This window comes from Myxine glutinosa, chromosome 9, assembly GCF_964187855.1.
Source record: "Myxine glutinosa chromosome 9, kmMyxGlut1.1, whole genome shotgun sequence".
NCBI classification, from domain to species: domain Eukaryota; kingdom Metazoa; phylum Chordata; class Myxini; order Myxiniformes; family Myxinidae; genus Myxine; species Myxine glutinosa.
This window is the reverse complement of record NC_136269.1, coordinates 15,159,150-15,178,589: the sequence shown is the minus strand read 5'-3', so window position 1 is coordinate 15,178,589 and position 19,440 is coordinate 15,159,150. Positions and strand designations below refer to the sequence as shown.

General features: G+C 45.6%; 2 protein-coding genes across 2 annotated transcripts in view; one reads left to right on the top strand and one right to left on the bottom strand.

The window, feature by feature from the left end:
• Positions 1 to 19,440, top strand: part of LOC144893586 (uncharacterized) — an 896,812-nt gene that overhangs the window by 310,519 nt on the left and 566,853 nt on the right. The window lies entirely within an intron of this gene.
• Positions 1 to 19,440, bottom strand: part of LOC137416992 (ALK tyrosine kinase receptor) — a 114,713-nt gene that overhangs the window by 51,678 nt on the left and 43,595 nt on the right. The window contains exons 10-13 of the mRNA XM_078785070.1: positions 12,082 to 12,213; positions 3,708 to 3,824; positions 2,608 to 2,794; positions 2,302 to 2,392 (exon numbers count right to left, since the gene is read on the bottom strand). Of these exons, the coding sequence (XP_078641196.1) occupies positions 2,302 to 2,392; positions 2,608 to 2,794; positions 3,708 to 3,824; positions 12,082 to 12,213 (527 nt within the window). The remainder of the gene's footprint in view (positions 1 to 2,301; positions 2,393 to 2,607; positions 2,795 to 3,707; positions 3,825 to 12,081; positions 12,214 to 19,440) is intronic.

The following is a 19,440-nucleotide window of genomic DNA, read 5'->3' as shown; positions in this document are numbered from 1 at the left end:
AAGCTGGTGTCCTTCGTACGTAATATTTGCACGTTCGTGCTACACGCTCCCTCCCCAAGGTCCTCTTAATCAGCGCCAGCGAGTGAGTCCTTAACAAGCGCTGCCGTATCTCTCCAACAAGCGCACCTCCGACAAGTCCTCCAAGTTCTTTGAAAATGCGCTCTCTCCCATCTGAGTCCTTTCACAAAGGTGCGCTCCGTATCAGTCCTTTTACAATGCAATCAGCGCGCTCTGCCGACAAAAGTCCATCAAATGGCTTTGCGTTCGCGCTTATATAATGCACCATGCGATCACTCCGTGCTCCCCAAAGCCACGCCCGTCGGTGATGTTCCTTCAACCCTGGTTGGCTGGTGGGGGCTTACCGGCCACGCCTTTGATGACTGGATGACGTGGCCACACCTTCTTCTCGGCGTTCTGCCCCCTTTCTCAGGCCTAACCACATGGCTTATGGCGGCGCTTGAGCGAACGCTAAGGCAGCGAACGCTGCTGGCAGAGGCGCGTAATGGCATCGCTTGGAGAGGGAGGTAGCAAAATGTACAGAATCAGGGACCGACTCTTATTTGATTAAAGCAACGCAGATTCAACTATTGGAAACATGGCCTTATCTAAAACACATACTAATGAAATAACTGAGTCCTATGGTGGCCTACGTGTTGCTTGTGGACTAACTAGGGGTGCTACCTTTAACCTTTTAATGATGAGATATTTACAAGAGTTATTTACAAGTGGGGGTTCTAAAACCGCAACAATATTATACCATTTTTAAGTCAGTGTGGGCTATTTAATACAAATATTTAGATATTTTGAATGTAATTATTGACATTCATATATTGACTGAAGCATTTCAACCTTTTAAATGAATTTCTTCTGTTTTGATTGATTAACCAATGCAAATAGATAATTGATTTATTTTTCTGTCTGTATAATGTATTTGTTACTATGTGAAATTATTTATATTGTAAACTTGACATTATTAGTCCTTGGGCTACAGTCATGTACATATTTTCTTTTTTCTTTTATTCTAATAAAACCGAAGTGATTGATTGATTGATTTCTTGATTTCTTGATATTTCTTATTATATATTTCTTATGTCTTTTTTGCCATTGTTGGGGCTGTATTTGTTGCTATTTCATTTTCCTGTGCTGCATCTTCTATTCACACCTGTTTTTGGAAATTTGTTTCAAGGTGAGTTAGGGATTCTTTATCAGGTTTGTTGTGTTCATGTTTGTTTACAAATTGCATCAGATAGTCTGTTGAACATTTCACATACTCAGCTAGTCCTACACTCATCGCTCTGTGCACCTGATTGAGTTCCATCAGGCCGCTCCCTCTCGTCTCGGCAGGTACATTCTCGGGATGCACTGGATCCGCCAAGCTTAAATAATTTGCATATTGGGTCACTGAATTGGTTCACCAATCAAAAGCTACAAGCTGATTGTTTTTTTTAGACCAAAAGGTCAAAGGTCAAGGTTGCGTACAATCACCAATTTTCACCCGATTGACCTGAAATTTAAAGAATTTGCAAATTGTGTCACTGAATTGGTTCACTAATCAAACGGTGGAAGTATGATTGCTTTTTTTTTAGATCAAAAGGTCAAAGGTCAAGGTTGAGTAAAATCACCAATTTTCACCCGTTTGACCTGAAATTTAAAGAATTTGCAAATTGTGTCACTGAATTGGTTCACTAATCAAACGGTGGAAGTATGATTGCTTTTTTTTTTAGATCAAAAGGTCAAAGGTCAAGGTTGAGTAAAATCACCAATTTTCACCCGTTTGACCTGAAATTTAAAGAATTTGCAAATTGTATCACTGAATTGGTTCACTAATCAAACGGTGGAAGTATGATTGCTTTTTTTTTAGATCAAAAGGTCAAAGGTCAAGGTTGCGTAAAATCACCAATTTTCACCCGATTGACCTGAAATTTAAAGAATTTGCAAATTGGGTCACTGGAATGGTTCACTAATGAAATGGTAGAAGTTGATTGTTTTTTTTAAGATCAAAAGGTCAAAGGTCAAAGTTGCATAAAATCGTCACTTTTCACCCGATTGACCTGAAATTTTACGAATTTACATATTGGGTCACAGAATTGGTTCACCAATCATAAGCTAGAAGCTGATTTTTTTTTAGCTCTAAAGCTCAAAGGTCAAGGCTGTATAAAATCATCAATTTTCATTTTGTATTTTTTGTTTAATTGTTTTCGTTACTTTGAGCATACGGACGAAGAAGAAGACGTCTGAATACAAACAGAAGTGGACGGGCTTTGCATTTTCAGATGCTTTCTAGTTGAACCTGTGTATTACCTTCACTGCCACTTTGAGAGGGCCATTTTCTCCGGGGAGGCCCACCACCTTTCCTTCATAGACTTCACCAAAGGCTCCGTGGCCAAGTGCCCTGAATAATGAGAGATCAACCAGATTTTTGTGTGACAAACACAGGATTTACCAAGTATAGACTCATTTATCATCTCACAAAATGTTCTATGAGACATGGCCATGAGGGTTACTCCAACCAAGACAAGGGTTTTGTGACCGATGGTGTTCACCACAAGTAGTGTAATAGAACATTCAAACAGTGCAGTGAAGTCACATCCATGGCTTCACCCTCACCTGAGCAGGCTGATGTTTTTACGTGGCACCTCTTTGAGATCGCTGAGCGTGGCTGGTGAACCAGCGAAACAGTAATTCGGATTGTAGTCGGTCATGATGGTGGATGTACGGATCTTACTGAGCTTGTACTCTGGATTTTTAAGCTCCATTTCCATGGCTTGAAGCTGGGATCGCTTGCGCCTGCACACTGCATGCGGCCCAAAGTCAACACAACGCTCGGCTGGTCTCTGTGCGGTCTCTGTACACACTCTCAAATGCAACTTTCAAAGCTAAATGGATACAAAGGCGAATTAATTTGGTGAAATGGAGAGAAGACGAAAATTACTAATAGCAATCATCGTGAAACATATAGCACAAGGATTGTGCATTGATATTCATGTGATGCGAATGCACCGCATATCAGAGTGTGTGGCAAATGATAAACAAGAAAGAGCAATCAGAGATTGCAGACCCTCGCCAGGATGTGTTTTCAGTGGTTTTTAAGGCTTTTGTGTTAAAAACAAATATGGCGGCCGAACCATGTGACCGATGACGTCATCATTATTTGTTTTCTAAACATATTTATCCCTAGATGACGCTCAATAAATTTCATCTGAATCGGATGAAGTTTTGTACTTGTCGAATTATGACATCATAATGGAGGCACCTATGACATCATCATTAACATATTTTATTCTCCATGGACAGTTCTTTACAATGAGCCATGTCTCAATTTTTTCAATGCGGCTCTTTCCGAGATATGGAGGTGCAAAGTTTTTCGTTTTTTCCAAGATGGCGCCCATAACACGTGATCCATGACGTCATAATTTAAAAAAGATTTATGCAGTCGGAGTTGCACCTATGGTGGAAATTTCCTGTCAATCGGACCAACGGTTGCCGAGAAAATAATATTTATTCTGTGCGGACAAACAGACAAACAAACAGACAAACAGACCCAAATGCAACACTCTCTCCTCCTGCGAGGGTAATAAGCACTTATTTGTTTACATAATTAATAAATCATTATTTGATCATTATTCATGAATCATATCATTATTTTAATTGCACATCGAAAACAAGGCTGCGAAAATAAAAATGGCGAGTTAACATGTTAACCTTACCGAGCATGGTGGCCACACATGTCAACATGAGGAACACGGCCACCAAACTTGATACGGACAACACCAACGTCAGGGCCATTTGGCTGCCAAATATGCTCGACTTGGTAGGAAGTCCTCCTGAGAAGAAACATCAAGTTGAAGGCAGTAAACATGAATACCTTTTGATGACTCTCTTTGGTAGGCCTCGCCATCTCGGTCTCATCGACCTTCATCACAATTCAAGGTTTCTATGTAATCGACGATGTTCTGTTATAAAAGATTGCTTTCGACATTCTTTCCTCATCACCAAGATGATGATTTCCTCATCACTCACCACAAACATCACATCCTCATCACCTCAACACCTCCTTCCCCACCTTTCATATTCCACACCCTCAACCTTCTAAGGCTATATTAAAGTTAGGCAAACATGCAATTTGCATAGTCACAGTTGAAGACCTTTCTGTGATCGACAAAGCAGACGAAAGCCTTTGTCCAAGTGACAAAATCACTGTTTTGGAGGTTCCTTCCGTTTCCATAATTGATGACTTTTCTCAGCTGCACCTCATTATTTTCTTATTCCATCTTTACAATGTAAAATGGCAAACCATAATGTCACACAAGAGCTACTGACATGTGACAGAGCAGCTACTACTCACATTTCAAACACTGTTTGTAGTGAAATCGTATTCGTACTGAACCCGGGGTGATGCTCGCTGCACGTTGACACCGCTAGGGGCGTGACTATAAGACCCGCTGCTGCGAACGGTGCTCCAGAGACTTCTCCTGTGACATGTTACATCGGTAGCCTCGCTAACGGTACGCCTGTAGAGAATATCCAGCTTGCTTGCATTGAATGATATGAATGGACCCATGAGATGTCGCATCGTATACTTATTGTGTATTTCTACTTTACAGGATAATGTGATGATCTAAATGCAATTAAACCAAACCGTTGGACTAAAGTTGTGTGGACCTGAATGGTTTTACACAACACTTAATTGCATTTAAGATCTACAGACATGGCTGGCAACAAGACGCTGACGGTGTCCGTCTTCAGCGCCGACCCACAAGCCACGGATGGAGGCTTGCAGCTGAAGCACTGGCTCCGACAACTGGAGCATCTCTTTGATGAGCCTGAGACCGCTCCGACGGCTGCCGCGAAGCTAGCAACTTTACATTCAAAAATCGACTACCGGGTCTACAACGCTATCGCTCAATGCGCGACGTATGATCTTTCCATCGCGGAGCTTAAACGGCTATACATAAAGGAAAAAAGCCCGGTGTATGCACGATATTTGCTGCAAACGCGACGTCAGCAACCCAACGAAGCAATGGACCATTACGCCCAGGAGCTCCGGCAGCTTTTGCTGGACAGCGTCAGGGAGCCACGGACTCCCGCGCAGGCTCAGGATGATCGTCTTTTAGATGCCTTCATTGCAGGGGTCTCCTCCCAGGAACTAAGGCTCAAACTCTTGGAGAAGACCGACCTGACCTTCGCTACGGCGCTCGAGCAAGCGACAGTATATACCGAAGCGCGGATGCAATCGAACGCCTATGATCGCACGCGCCTTTTGGCGGGCACCACACTACACGCCCGGCCGGAGAGTGCTACCGTCGAGGACGCGGATCCGCTCGCTGAACTCCGGGATGCTCCGGAGGATGACCCAGCCCTGACGGCTGCCGTTACGACCAGCAGACCCAAGGCCTTGCGCGGGGCCGCATGCTTTTTCTGTGGAGGGCCTCGTCATGCCCGGGTCGTGTGTCCGGCACGTGACGCTATATGCCATTTGTGCTCGCTAAAGGGACATTACGCGAAAGTGTGCAGGAAAACGGCACGCGGCTCGCGGCACATTGACTCGCGCAGTCGCGGTCGCGCGGGCGCAGTGACCTTGAATGGGCTCATCGCGGAGCCCGCGAGCCAAGCCCGACACCCGGCGCCTTACCTGACTTCGAAGGGGAGGGCCCCTCTCTGCGGCCCCCTGGGCGCTCAGACGTCCTTGGTGGGCGTCACCGGACAGCCACCACCGTCTCATTCTCCATCGGGCACAAAGGCCGTGTCCTTGGCCAAACTCCGGGCCACGCAAGGGGCTTTGAAACCTCGCCAAGCCCCTCGTACTCCTCGAGTCGTCCACAAGCTAACAGCGGCCCACGCCCCGACAAAAGAGTTAAGGGAGCTTTCAAATACTACGGAGGCCTTTTGTCAAAGCGGCCAAAAATGTCAAAAGGCGATTTCGAATACTACGGAAGCCTTTTGTCAAAGCGGCCAAAAATGTCTAAAGGCGATTTCGAATACTACGGAAGCCTTTTTCTGCCAAAAGTGTCAAAAGGCGATGTCAAATACTACGGAGGCCTTTTCTCGTCAGAATTGTCAGCTTTTGAATCGCGAAACACCGGAATGCTGGGGAAAGCCCTCTGATGACGATAATGGATTCCCCATGGTCAACGCAGACTCCGGCCACGACCGCAAAACTGCTGCTGGCGTAGGATCCACCCGCGAGGCTGGTCCGACCCATTCGGGGGGCTCAGTCCCGCTCCCAGCAGCCTCGTCTGGCCTGGCTCAAGCCCTTATTCCCCTTATGGTTGAGGGCCATTGTGTTCGGGCCTTGGTGGATACAGGATCTACGGATAGTTTTATCGACCAGCGACTTGTGCTCAGGCATGGATGGCGGATCTGGCGGTCTACGAGACGGATCTTCATGGCTTCCCAGGGGCTTCGGCTCAGCACGAAGGGGGAATGCCGATTGAAACTCGTGCTAAAGGGACGGGTTTTCCCTGATGTACACCTTATGGTTTTACCCGCATTATGTGCTGATATTCTGTTAGGACACGATTTTCTTAAGCTGCATGGACGTCTGGTAATGGAGTTTGGTGGGCCTGACACTCTTGTTGTGGGGGCGGACGACGCGCTAGCGGTGTGCGCCCTAGCGCAAATGGACGTCCAGCCGCTTTCGCTGTTCCCCAATCTAACCTCCGACTGCACCCCTGTCGCGGTAAAATCACGACGCTACTCTCGCGCTGACATGCAATTCATTGCGGACGAAACGGCTCAGCTCTTGAAAGACGGCATCATAGAACCTAGTAGGTCGCCGTGGCGCGCCCAGGTCTTGGTGGTGCGCAGCGAGGCCCATCGCAAACGCATGGTAATCGACTATTCCCAAACGATTAACCGCTTTACACAGCTGGATGCCTACCCCCTTCCGGGGATGGACGCGCTAGTGCAACAGGTGTCCCAGTATTCGGTCTATAGCACTCTCGATCTCCGTAGTGCGTACCACCAGATCCCTATCTCTAGGGCGGATCGTATCTATACCGCTTTCGAGTCGGGGCAGCGGTTGTACCAATTTACGCGATTGCCTTTTGGGGTAACGAACGGGGTCGCTTGTTTCCAGAGGGCCATGGATGACCTCGTTGCGCGGGAGCACTTAACCGATGTTTTCGTCTACCTCGATAATCTTACGGTTTGTGGATATGACCAAGGGCACCACGATGCTAATCTGAAGCGCTTCCTTGAGGTCGCACAGCGGTATCACTTAACTATGAACGAGGATAAGTGCCAATACTCCCTACGCACGATAGATCTTCTGGGGTACACCATGACCCATGGCTCTGTCGCTCCGGATAAGGAGCGTCTGCGACCTTTGCTCGACATGGCCCCTCCCTGCGATCGGGCGTCCCTGAAGCGCGACCTTGGGCTGTTCGCCCATTACTCCAAATGGGTGCAAAGTTTCTCCGCGAAACTTCGCCCCCTTGTGGCCTGTGACACCTTTCCCCTGAGTTCGGCCGCATTGACGGCCTTTGAAGGCCTTAAGACCGACATCGCCCGAGCCGCCGTGGCGACCATCGACGAGAGCGGCTCGTTCGTCCTCGAAAGTGATGCCTCGGATCAGGCCATCGCGGCGACCCTCTCCCAAGGGGGGCGTCCCGTGGCTTTCTTTTCACGGACTCTTACCACCGCTGAGCGGAGGCACTCGTCCATTGAAAAGGAAGCGTATGCGATCGTCGAGTCTATTCGGCGATGGCACCCGTACCTACTCGGGCGGAGCTTCCAAATCATCACGGACCAGCAAAGCATTGCGTTCATGTACGACACCTTACACGCCCAGCGCATTAAGAACGAGAAAATCACTCGCTGGCGTATCGAACTCGCCGACTTCTGTTACACCATCAAATATCGCCCGGGGAAGGATAACCAGGCCGCCGATGCCTTATCACGCCTGGCTACATGTGCTGGTATCACCTCTTTGGAGGGCCTACGGGTGCTGCATGCCACTGCGGGCCATCCCGGCGTAACGCGTTTCGCTCATTTCGTGCGGAGTGGGAATCTCCCTTACTCGATTGACGATATCCGCCGTATCTGTCGCGACTGCGCTATCTGCGCGGAAATCAAACCGCGTTTCTATAACCCTCCCTTGGGGACTCTGGTGAAGGCTACACGCCCGTGGGAACGCTTGGCGATGGATTTCAAGGGCCCATTGCCGGTGTCGAGCGGCTCTCGCTATCTGCTCACTATCGTTGATGAGTACTCGCGATTCCCCTTTGCTTATACGTGCGCGGACATGACTGCTGCCACGGTGATGCGATGCTTACAGAACTTGTTCTCAATGTTCGGTTACCCGGCCTATGTCCATACCGACCGGGGTGCGGTCTTCTTGTCTCAGGAGGTGCGCGGCTATCTGCTCCAAAATAACATTGCGTCTAGTTACACCACGCCGTACAGACCCCAGGCTAATGGGCAGATCGAACGCTTCAACGGGATTATCTGGAGGGCCGTCATGCTCCACCTCCGGACCCTCGGCCGGGGCCTCGATAAATGGGCTTGGTCGCTACCTGCGGCGTTGAACTCGATCAGGGCTCTCCTGAGTACGGCAACCAACCAAACTCCCCACGAGCGACTTTTCCACCACCCCAGGAGCTCGGGGTGTATACGGTCTTTGCCCAGTTGGCTCGCTGGGCCCGGGCCGGCCTACCTTAAACGGGCGGTTCGCGCGAGCAAGTACGACCCCCTAGTGGACAAAGTGCAGATTCTCCAGGCTAATCCTGAGCATGCTCGTGTGATGACGGCTGATGGCCGTGAGACTACTGTCTCCGTCCGCCACCTTGCCCCTTGCGGGGACGACGACCTAAGTAGGGAATCGGACGAACCGATCGAACCCATCTATGAGTCTATGGCCTCTCCCGACGCTCCCATCTCCGAAAGTCCACCGACCCTCCCCTCGCCGAGACTACCTGGGCCCGACGACTTGGAGTTACCCCCTTCGTCACCCGACCCTGTTGGCGCCTCTGACGCCGGGGACACAGGGATACGTGATGCCGTACCCGGGGAATTTCGGACGCGTGCTGGCAGAGAAATTCGCCGCCCGGCCCGATACGGTTGGGTCGACTGATATTCCGCACCCTATTCGTGCTGACGCTCACTCGCTTTTAGCCGCGCGCCCGTGTAATTCTGACGGGGGGAGAATGTAGTGAAATCGTATTCGTACTGAACCCGGGGTGATGCTCGCTGCACGTTGACACCATTAGGGGCATGACTATAAGACCCGCTGCTGCGAACGGTGCTCCAGAGACTTCTCCTGTGACATGTTACATCGGTAGCCTCGCTAACGGTACGCCTGTAGAGAATATCCAGCTTGCTTGCATTGAATGATATGAATGGACCCATGAGATGTCGCATCGTATACTTATTGTGTATTTCTACTTTACAGGATAATGTGATGATCTAAATGCAATTAAACCAAACCGTTGGACTAAAGTTGTGTGGACCTGAATGGTTTTACACAACACTGTTCTCAACGTGACCTGTAATGTTTCCAGATTAGTCTTTCTGGATGGAATAATAATAATTAATATGTCCCCTTCCAAGAAACCAAGACGGAGGAGGCACTCCTGTGGTGAACATTTTGTGTCAATCAAACAAATGGTTGCAGAGGAAACGAATTTTAAAGGGAATAAACCCGCAAAATGCCGGCAGAAGGGACATACATACACACACACACACACACACACACATACATACATACATACATACATACATACATACATACACACACACATACATACATACATACATACATACACACACACATACACACATACATACACACATACATACATACATACATACATACATACACACATACATACATACATACATACACACATACATACACACATACATACACACACATACATTCATACATACATGCATACATACTTACATACACACATACACAAATACACACATACATACAAATATACATACACACATACACAAATACACATACATACATACATACATACACATACATACATACATGCATACATACACACACATACATACATACATACATACATACATACACACACACACACACACACACACACATACATACATACATACATACATACACACACACATACATACATACATACATACATACATACACACACACATACACACATACATACACACATACATACATACATACATACACACATACACACATACATACATACATACATACATACACACATACATACATACATACATACACACACACATACACACATACATACACACATACATACATACATACATACATACACACATACATACATACATACATACACACATACATACACACATACATACACACACATACATTCATACATACATGCATACATACTTACATACACACATACACAAATACACACATACATACAAATATACATACACACATACACAAATACACATACATACATACATACATACACACACTTATATACTACATGGCCAAAAGTATGTGGACTCCCCTTCTAATTAGTGGATTCCGCTCTTTCAGCCACACCTATTGCTGACGGGTATATATAATGAAGCACAAAGCCATGCAATCTCCATAAACAAACATTGGCAGTAGAATCACCCGTACTGAAGAGCTCAGTGACTTTCAACGTGGCACCGTCATAGGATGCCACCTTTCCAACAAGTCAGTTTGTCAAATTTCTGCCCTGCTAGAGCTGCCCCGGTCAACTGTAAGTACTGTTATTGTGAAGTGGAAACGTCTAGGAGCAACAACAGCTCAGCCTCGAAGTGGTAGGCCAAACAAGCTCACAGAATGGTACCGCCGAGGGCTGAAGCACATCGCGTGTAAAAATCGTCTGTCCTCGATTGCAACACTCACGACCGAGTTCAAAACTGCCTCTGGAAGCAACGTCAGCACAACAACTGTTCGTCGGGAGCTTCATGAAATGGGTTTCCATGGCCGAGCAGCCGCACACAAACCTAAGATCACCATGCGCAATGTCAGGTGTCGGCTGGAGTGGTGTAAAGCTCGCCGCCATTGGACTCTGGAGCAGTGGAAAAGTGTCCTCTGGAGTGATGAATCACACTTCACCATCTGGGAGTCCGACGGACGAATCTGGGTTTGGCGGGTGTGAGGAGAATGCTATCTGCCTGGATGCATAGTGCCAACTGTAAAGTTTGGTGGAGGAGGAATCATGGTCCGGGGCTGTTTTTCATGGTTCGGGCTCGGCCCCTTAGTTCTTGTGAAGGGAAATCTTAACGCTACAGCATACGATGACATTCTAGACGATCGTGCGATTCCAACTTTGTGGAAACAGTTTGGGGAAGGCCCTTTCCTGTTTCAGCATGACAATGCCCATGTGCACAAAGCAGGTCCATGCAGAAATGGTTTGTTGGGATCAGTGTGGAAGAACTTGACCAGCCTGCACAGAGCCCTGACCTCAACCCCATCGAACACCTTTGGGATGAATTGGAACGCCGACTGCGAGCCAGGCCTAATCACCCAACATCAGTGCCCGACCTTATGCTCTTGTGGCTTAATGGAAGGAAACCCCACAGCAATGATCCAACATCTAGTGGAAAGCCATCCCAGAAGAGTGGAGGCTGTTATAGCAGTAAAGTGGGGGGGACCAAGTCCAAAATTAATGCCCATGATTTGGGAATGAGATGTTCGACGAGCACATACGGGTGTGATGTTTTGGTGTCCACATACTTTTGGCTATGTAGTGTATGCATAGATACACACATACATACACACATACACATACATACACACATGCATACACACATGCATACACCGGACAGACAGACAAACGCAGTTCCAGACGGCATTGCCCTACGAGATACGCCGTAAAAACATAATAAATGTGATGAACAAAGCAAAGGTAACGACCCCGAAATACAAGACCTTTCATGACAGCACATCTAATGCTGTGATTGTACAGATTCAAAGTCGAGAAATAAACGCAGATGAGACTATGTCAGTAGATGCAATACAATCACCTTGACATTCCTATCAATGGAAAACATGTGATGCGCTTGGGAGCAAAGATTGGTCCCAAAATGGGGGAAATGGGATGGGGTGTACGATACCTGAACATCTGATTCCATCCCAGTGGAGGTGTTGATCGATGCAGATGCACACAAGACCGCTGCACCTCTGTGACTGACAATGGTCGCAGTTGACGAACTCTCGAATGACCACCTCACCATGACTTTCCATACCTGTTACAAAGAGGTGGAGAGGGGTTTGAACATTGACTTTGAAAATGCAAACAAACAAACAAACATCGTATACGTGGATTGCATTGTAACGTTTATTAGCCCGACCTGTGCGCAGCAGGAGACGGAGTTTTGCAATCACTTGTGTGTGTGTGTGTGTGTGTGTGTGTGTGTGTGTGTGTGTGTGTGTGTGTGTGTGTGTGTGTGTGTGTGTGTGTGTGTGTGTCTTCTGTCTGTGTGTCGTGGCTTATTTTCACCATTTGGTGGTATCAGAGGGTGGAATGGAGCCTTCTCAGGACCCAAAGTATATCCTTTGGTAAGGAATCACACTTCATGGACCAAACTGTTCAACTTTTTCAGAGTTTTGTTCCAAGAAATCTTGTCAGGATCCTCACCAAACCCCGGAATACCTCCAGTTGTAGTTCATTTGTGGTAATATTTCCGGGAATGGTTTTAAAAATTTCAGTGAGGTTCTTCTTCATCATGTCTGTTGCTCCAATTATCACTGGTACAATCTCGATGTTCTTCAGCTTTCAAGATCTCTTGACCTCATTTTTGAGGTCCTGGTATTTGGTCATTTTTTTCATTTCTGCATTGTTTGGGCCAAAATCGCTGGGTACTGATATCTCAATCATCAATGCTGTCTTTTCCTTTTTGTTCCTGAGTACAATGTCCGGACGAAATGCTTTGTTTTCTATGTTCACGCTCGATGGAATCATCAGGTCGTATGTGAGCATGACTTCCTCATTTTCAATGACTGCCCTTGGTTCATGTTTCCATGAGTTTTCTGGTACTGGGATGTTTAAATTTTGCAGATTTGCCAATGAATCACTTTGAATACTTTGTTGTGCCGTTGTGTCTAAAGGTGTTTTGATAATAGCTTTTTGCCGTTGTGTCTAAAGGTGTTTTGATAATAGTTTTTTTTGCATCCTGAGAGCAGGTGACTAGTACTTTCTGTTTCTGTCTTGCAGAATCTACACTTGTCCGTCTGGCTCAGTCCTGACATCTTTTAAAATCCATTGATGTAGTGTCCTTGATCTTGGGCATTTATTATTATGATTCGTTCGCCGTCCCAGTTGAACTGACCTCTTCTTCTCCATTCCAGTGATCCTTCTTTGTCTATCCCCACTCTGTCCAATTCTTTTTTGTATTTTCCTGCTCTTTTGTCATTCTCCCAGTTGTTGGTGTATATTTCTTGATATTTCTTTTTATATATTTATTTTATCTTTTTTGTCATTGTTGGGGCTGTATTTGTTGCCGTTTCATTTACCTGTGCGGCATCTTCTATTCGCAACTGTTTTTGAAAATTCGTTGCAAGGTGAGTTGGGGATTCTTTTTCAGGTTTGTTTGCAAATTGCATCCGATAGTCTGTTGAGCATTTCACATACTGAGCGAGTCCTACACTCAATGCTCTGTGCACCTGGTTGAGTTCCATTCACATACTCAGCTAGTCATACACTCGTCACTCTGTGTCCTGGTTGAGTTCCATCAGGCCGTTCCTTCCATCTCGTCTCGGCAGGTACATTATCGGGATGCACTGGTTTTTGTAAAACATTTTGTGGATGGTAAGGAGTTTTCTTGTTTTAATGTCTAACTTCTTGATTTATGATTGGGGCCAATTTATTATTCTTGGGGAAAATGCCAGGGGCATAGAAAAGGCCCCTTTAAATGGGATGTGCCATGTGGCAAAGTGTAGAAAATAAGGGACATTCCATAACTTGTAGAAAATCCCAAACAATAGAAAATAAGGGACATTTAAAAACCTCGTGTACATGCTGGACTACCCTTGTGTTCTTAGGAGGAACCAAGTAATGCTCTAGAAAAGTTAATATAAAGGGGTGCCAATTTGATTCATACAGCTACATGAAGAAGTAAATGTGTTTTATTTGCCAGATGTAGGGCGCCCCTTTAGGTGTATCCATGTAACAACCAGACAAAACAAAAGGTGGGAAAGATTGTCTCCCTGGAAAATACCACACCACATTTTCACATGTGGTATTTTGATATTTCCTTTTGAGTGCTGTAATATCAATGTGGTATTCCAGAGTTCCATTGCTTTCTCAATCAGTTTGATTATTTGGGGATTGATTTTGTATATCTGCATCCATTTTATCATCCATGAATGTGGGACACTGTCAAAAGCTTTCTTGTGGTCTATCCAGGCAGTGGACAATTTAGTTCTTCACATTTTGCAATTTTCAAGTATGGCCTTGTTCAGTAGTAGGTGGTCAATTGTTCCATAAGAACCTGTCTTACATCCCTTTTGTTCTGCCTCTAAACCCCCTTGCTGTGTTGGATGATGGTACATGATGATTCCTGTCAGCAGTTTGAATGTGGTCGGTACGCGTGTTATCGGCCGGTATTTGTGGGGAAGTTGAGTTTCCTCCAATTGGGATGAGAAAGGTGTTCCTTTATACGAGCCACTCATCCACTGCCTTTTCCTCTTGGGTCAGTTCGTTAAATGTCCTGTGTAGTGATTGTGAAGAGCATCAAGTTGTTTTTGCCAGAAATTTGAAATTCCATCTGGGCCTGGGCTTTTGAAGTTTGGCATTTTTTGAAGTTGTTTTGTAATTTTCTCTTCATCAATAATTGATCAATGGGGGGGGCATTGCCTTGAGATTTTGCTTCTTCTTTTCCAAGTATGGGATCCATTCTGCATCCTTGTTATGTTCTGTTCGATCTTCAAAAATTCCTTTCTGTAATCTTTCCAGTTTTTCCTTTTCATGGGGAGTTGACCCATTCTGCTTTTGTTTCCCCAATTCATGGTGAAATCTCTTTGGGTTACTTTCAAGCATGTGGTTTTGGTTTCTCCTGTTGTTTCCTTCTTTATAGTTTTTTATTTATCTTCCTTGCTATCATTTCTATTTTGAGTTTGTTTTGAAGTAAAACAAAAAAAAACACAGTATAAAACAAATTGACACTACCAGGAATTTCAGGAGTGAAGTCGGAGAATGAAAGAGGTGGATATGGGATGGATTTCTGGTGTATTAATCGGGGTAGAAAAGATCAAGGTTTTGCTTTTTTTTTCTTGCTTTTTTTGTATACAAGATCGAGGCTCGTGAAAGAGCGAACATTTATCACACAGAAAGACAAACCGACAAACCGACACATAACCGACAAACCGACACATAAAACAAATAACATCGGGAGCGGTAGACAAGATGGGGAGAGAGGGGGAAGGACACAAACACAACATTTGAGAGCAGGAACCGAGAGACATGGAGACATCGAGAGATCTGTGGGAGGGAGAGGGCTTTGGGGGGGAGGCATGGGAAAGGGGGTGGGAGAGGCATAAAACATATGGACACTGCCAGGACTACCAGGAAAGAAGTTGGAATTACAAACAAGGTGGATCTGGGGTGAATTAGCGGGGGTAGAAAAGATCAAGGTTTTGGATGGGGGAAGATAAGAGATGGTGGTGAACAGCTGTTTTAAAGACCTGGAGGGTGGAGTGGGATTTAAGAGAGTGAGGGAGTTTGTTCCAGAGGCGGGAGAAAAGAGGAATGAAGGAGTGAAGGTGAGCAGAGAGTCTTGATTTTGGCAGTTTGACCATAAGAGGGTTGCAGGCAGATCTTGTGCGACCTGTAGGAATATTTGCAGGACAGAGCCCAGAGAGAGCTGGGGGGGGGGGGCAAGGCCAGAGAGGAGTCGGTAGAAGACGGAAAGACCACCAGCCTGCCTGTGGTGAGTGAGTGAGAGGCCCTCAGAGATAGCTTCATCGCGGGAGATTCCAATGATTCTGAAAGCTTTGGTTTCAACAGCGTGAAGCCGAGCTAGGTGTGAGGCAGGAGCACCGGCCCATAGGGGAGAGCAGTACTCCATTGAGCTGCGGATGAAAGCCTTGTATGTGGTGAGGAGCTCAGGTGTGCCTAGGAAGGAATTCGCACGACGGAGGATGCCCAGTCGGCGACTGGCTTTGGAGGCCAGCTTGGAAATGTGGTTTTCCCAGGAAAGATCATGGCAGATAGTGAGACCCAAAAGCTTGAGCGACAGAACCTGCATGGGGGAAGATAAGAGATGGCGGTGAACAGCTGTTTCAAAGACCTGGATGGAGGAGAGGGATTGAAGAGAATGTGGGAGTTTGTTCTAGAGGTGGGAGAAAAGAGGAATGAAAGAGTGAAGGTGAGCAGAGGGTCTTGATTTTGGCAGTTTCACCAGAAGAGGGTTGCTGGCAGCTCATCAAGGAACCCATAGCAATATTTTGTTCAATTTACCAGGATGTTTCCCAAATACACATTTGGAGAAAACCACTGTGATTCATTCCTTTTTCGATTAATGGTGCTGATTATTTGAGAGGATCATCAATGGTTACTGAACTTTTGAATAGCATGGAAATCTAACGGTTGGCTTCTTCAGTCTATTAAATAGTTAAACTAGAACAGCACTCAGTAGAGCGCATACCACCACCATGAACAGTTTACGTTTTGGATCCGACTGATGGGCCAGACCTGAATCAAATCGCTTTGTTCTTGTTACCGACTGAACTCATCCAACATGTTTCATCATAATCCGTCCACAACTTTTTGAGATATAGTGCTATATATAGTTTTTGGCCACAGCTCCCAATGGGGGAGGAATCACTTAAAACATTCTCATATCCGGATTCGGATCTTCACCAAAATTTCATCCTTGTCACAGACCCAACCTGTCCATCAAGTTTAATCTGAATCCATCCATAACTTTTAGAGACATGGTACTCACAACAAACAAGTAAGAAATATGTCGTGCATGGCACGATACTTGCGAAATCACCAAAATAAGTTGTTGACCATTGGCCTATGTTGACCTCAAAAACAATTGGTGGTTGAATTCAGTGACCATTCACACCATAGGCACATCCTCTTCAAATTTCAAGTCAATCAGATTAAAATCGAGCATGTTCGAGATTCCACCTAAGTTGACGTTTAGCCTATGCTGACCTTATGGGCTATGTTTACCTTTTGGCCAAAATAGACCTCAAAATAAATGTTGGTTGAATTCAGTGACCTGATTTGTAAATCCTCTTCAAATTTCAAGTCAATCGGATGAAAATTGAGGATTTTAAACAAAGTTGTTGACCTTTGGCCTATGTTGACCTTTTGACCTCAAAATCAATAGATTCTTCCTCATAACCAACTCTACCATTTGGTATTGTCTTCCCCCATTAACCCCTACTCCCCCTAATCTCACCTCCTTCAAAATTTCCAGTTTTTCTTTCCTGATAGTTTGCCTCTGAATCCATCTTGTCCATCCCGTGTGTCTTCCCCTACTCCTCATTCTTCCCAAATGTCTTATTTGTTGAAGTCTCCGACCATTTCCCCCCTCAACCCTCCTGTTGGCATTTCCCCCCTTTCTTTCTCCTGTTCCTTTCCTTTTGTTGCGTCCTGATCCGTCCTGTCTTCTCGCTCTTTCACATGCATCGCTTTGTATATAAATATATATATATTTTAAAAACAATAAAAATAACCCACCATTTCCATTTTCCCCATTATCCCCACACTTTTCTCACTATTACCACTTCCCCATTCCAATTTCCCACTGTTATCCCCCATTCCCATTACCCCTCACATTTCCCCCAATTGCCTCTCCTTTCCCATTCCCCTCCCTTGACCCTCGCTCACCACCCAAAACACAGACATTGATTTTTCCGCTCATAACATCTATTTCCTGGACCTATGTCAGCTCTGCATTTTATTAAAAAGAAAAATAATACGTGACCCTGATATGTAACCAATGGATATGGGCCTATAGGGTAAAGGGAGGTGGGGGGCAGTGGTGGGGTTATGGGGGTTGTGTGTGGATAAGTAGATTTCTGATTATATTTGATGTTAAATCATTTTGTCAAAGTTTGTTCATGCCAAGGTAAACAGATGAAAGCTCATCATAGTATTTTCACTTCCTATAATCATCACAATCTCCAGATTCATGGTACTCGACATGAAGGTTAAATCTCTTCTATAAATTTGTTCTTCTCATCGTTTCATTTTTGTGAAAATTCATCATTTTGATTGCTCCGAACCCCCGATGAACCGCATCCATTGAAACATTTCACAGGCCTTTGTGTTCCAAATAATTTGATGAAACACAGGACATGAATACCATCGTGACGGAATCACCATGTGCACTCTAATTTTGAACATGTAAGGTAATTATCTTGAATGCTAAGAAGAGCAGAGAGAATTCAATTATATGTATTGAACCAGAACTGTCACATGGCTACAGACGAGTACTACTCTCAGCGAGGCAGACCAGGGAATGTGACGGAATCACACGTGGGTGACGATTTTCATGGAATTCATCAGGAGACCAACTTTGCTTCAGAAATTACATGATTTATACAAATTATGCTTTTGATTACAAGATTTAATAGTTTATATCGGACTCAGTGGTGTAATGTTTCGAGCGTCCGCTCTGAGTACAAATCCCGACTGAGTCGTACCAGACTTTAAAAATGGTGCGTGCTGCTTCCTTGCCTGACATTCACATTTAAATGGATGAGAACATGGAAAATCCCCATACATTTGGTACCCATGGAGAGGAGGAAATTCCTCCTTGGGAAATGAGCACCCTGCTGAGTGTGGTGAGAAAGGCCAGGGTTGTGACGTCACTGGTACTTAGAGTGCCCCAGGAAGTGATGACACTTCCCCCAAGCTTAGTGGTTGTTTGTCTCATCTGAGAGTCCTGTGTTTTTATGTATATGTCCATGTGTGTGAGATGTGTGTGTGGCAGCTCCATTACGAGCCTCAACCCTTTGAACCCCAGCGGCCATTTTGCCAGGTCATATGAGGAAGGTTTGGATGATGATGATAATGATGGTACCGGTAATGAAAGTGATTTTCAGTCAGAGATTGACTTTTAACTTGTTCTGGGATGATGATGTTCGGGATTTACTTCTCACAGTAAATCTGTTCCGTGCCTTCGACACGGCACGTGCCTTCGACACGGTCTGGCACCCCGCTCTGCTCACCAAACTCTCCTCCTTTGGTATCCATGGAAATCTCCACGCATGGCTGGCGAACTTCCTCTCTAGTCGTCGTCAATGTGTGGCCCTGAATGGGTTTCTCTCATCTCCTCTTCCTGTTCAGGCTGGAGTTGCCCAAGGCAGTGTTCTGGGCCCCGTGCTTTTTCTGGTCTTCATAAATGATCTCTCTGACTCTCTTGAAAATCCTCTCTATCTCTTTGCTGATGACTCCACTCTCTGCCGCTCCATTCCTCTTCCCTTAGATCGGCAGTCTGCAGCCTCCTCACTCT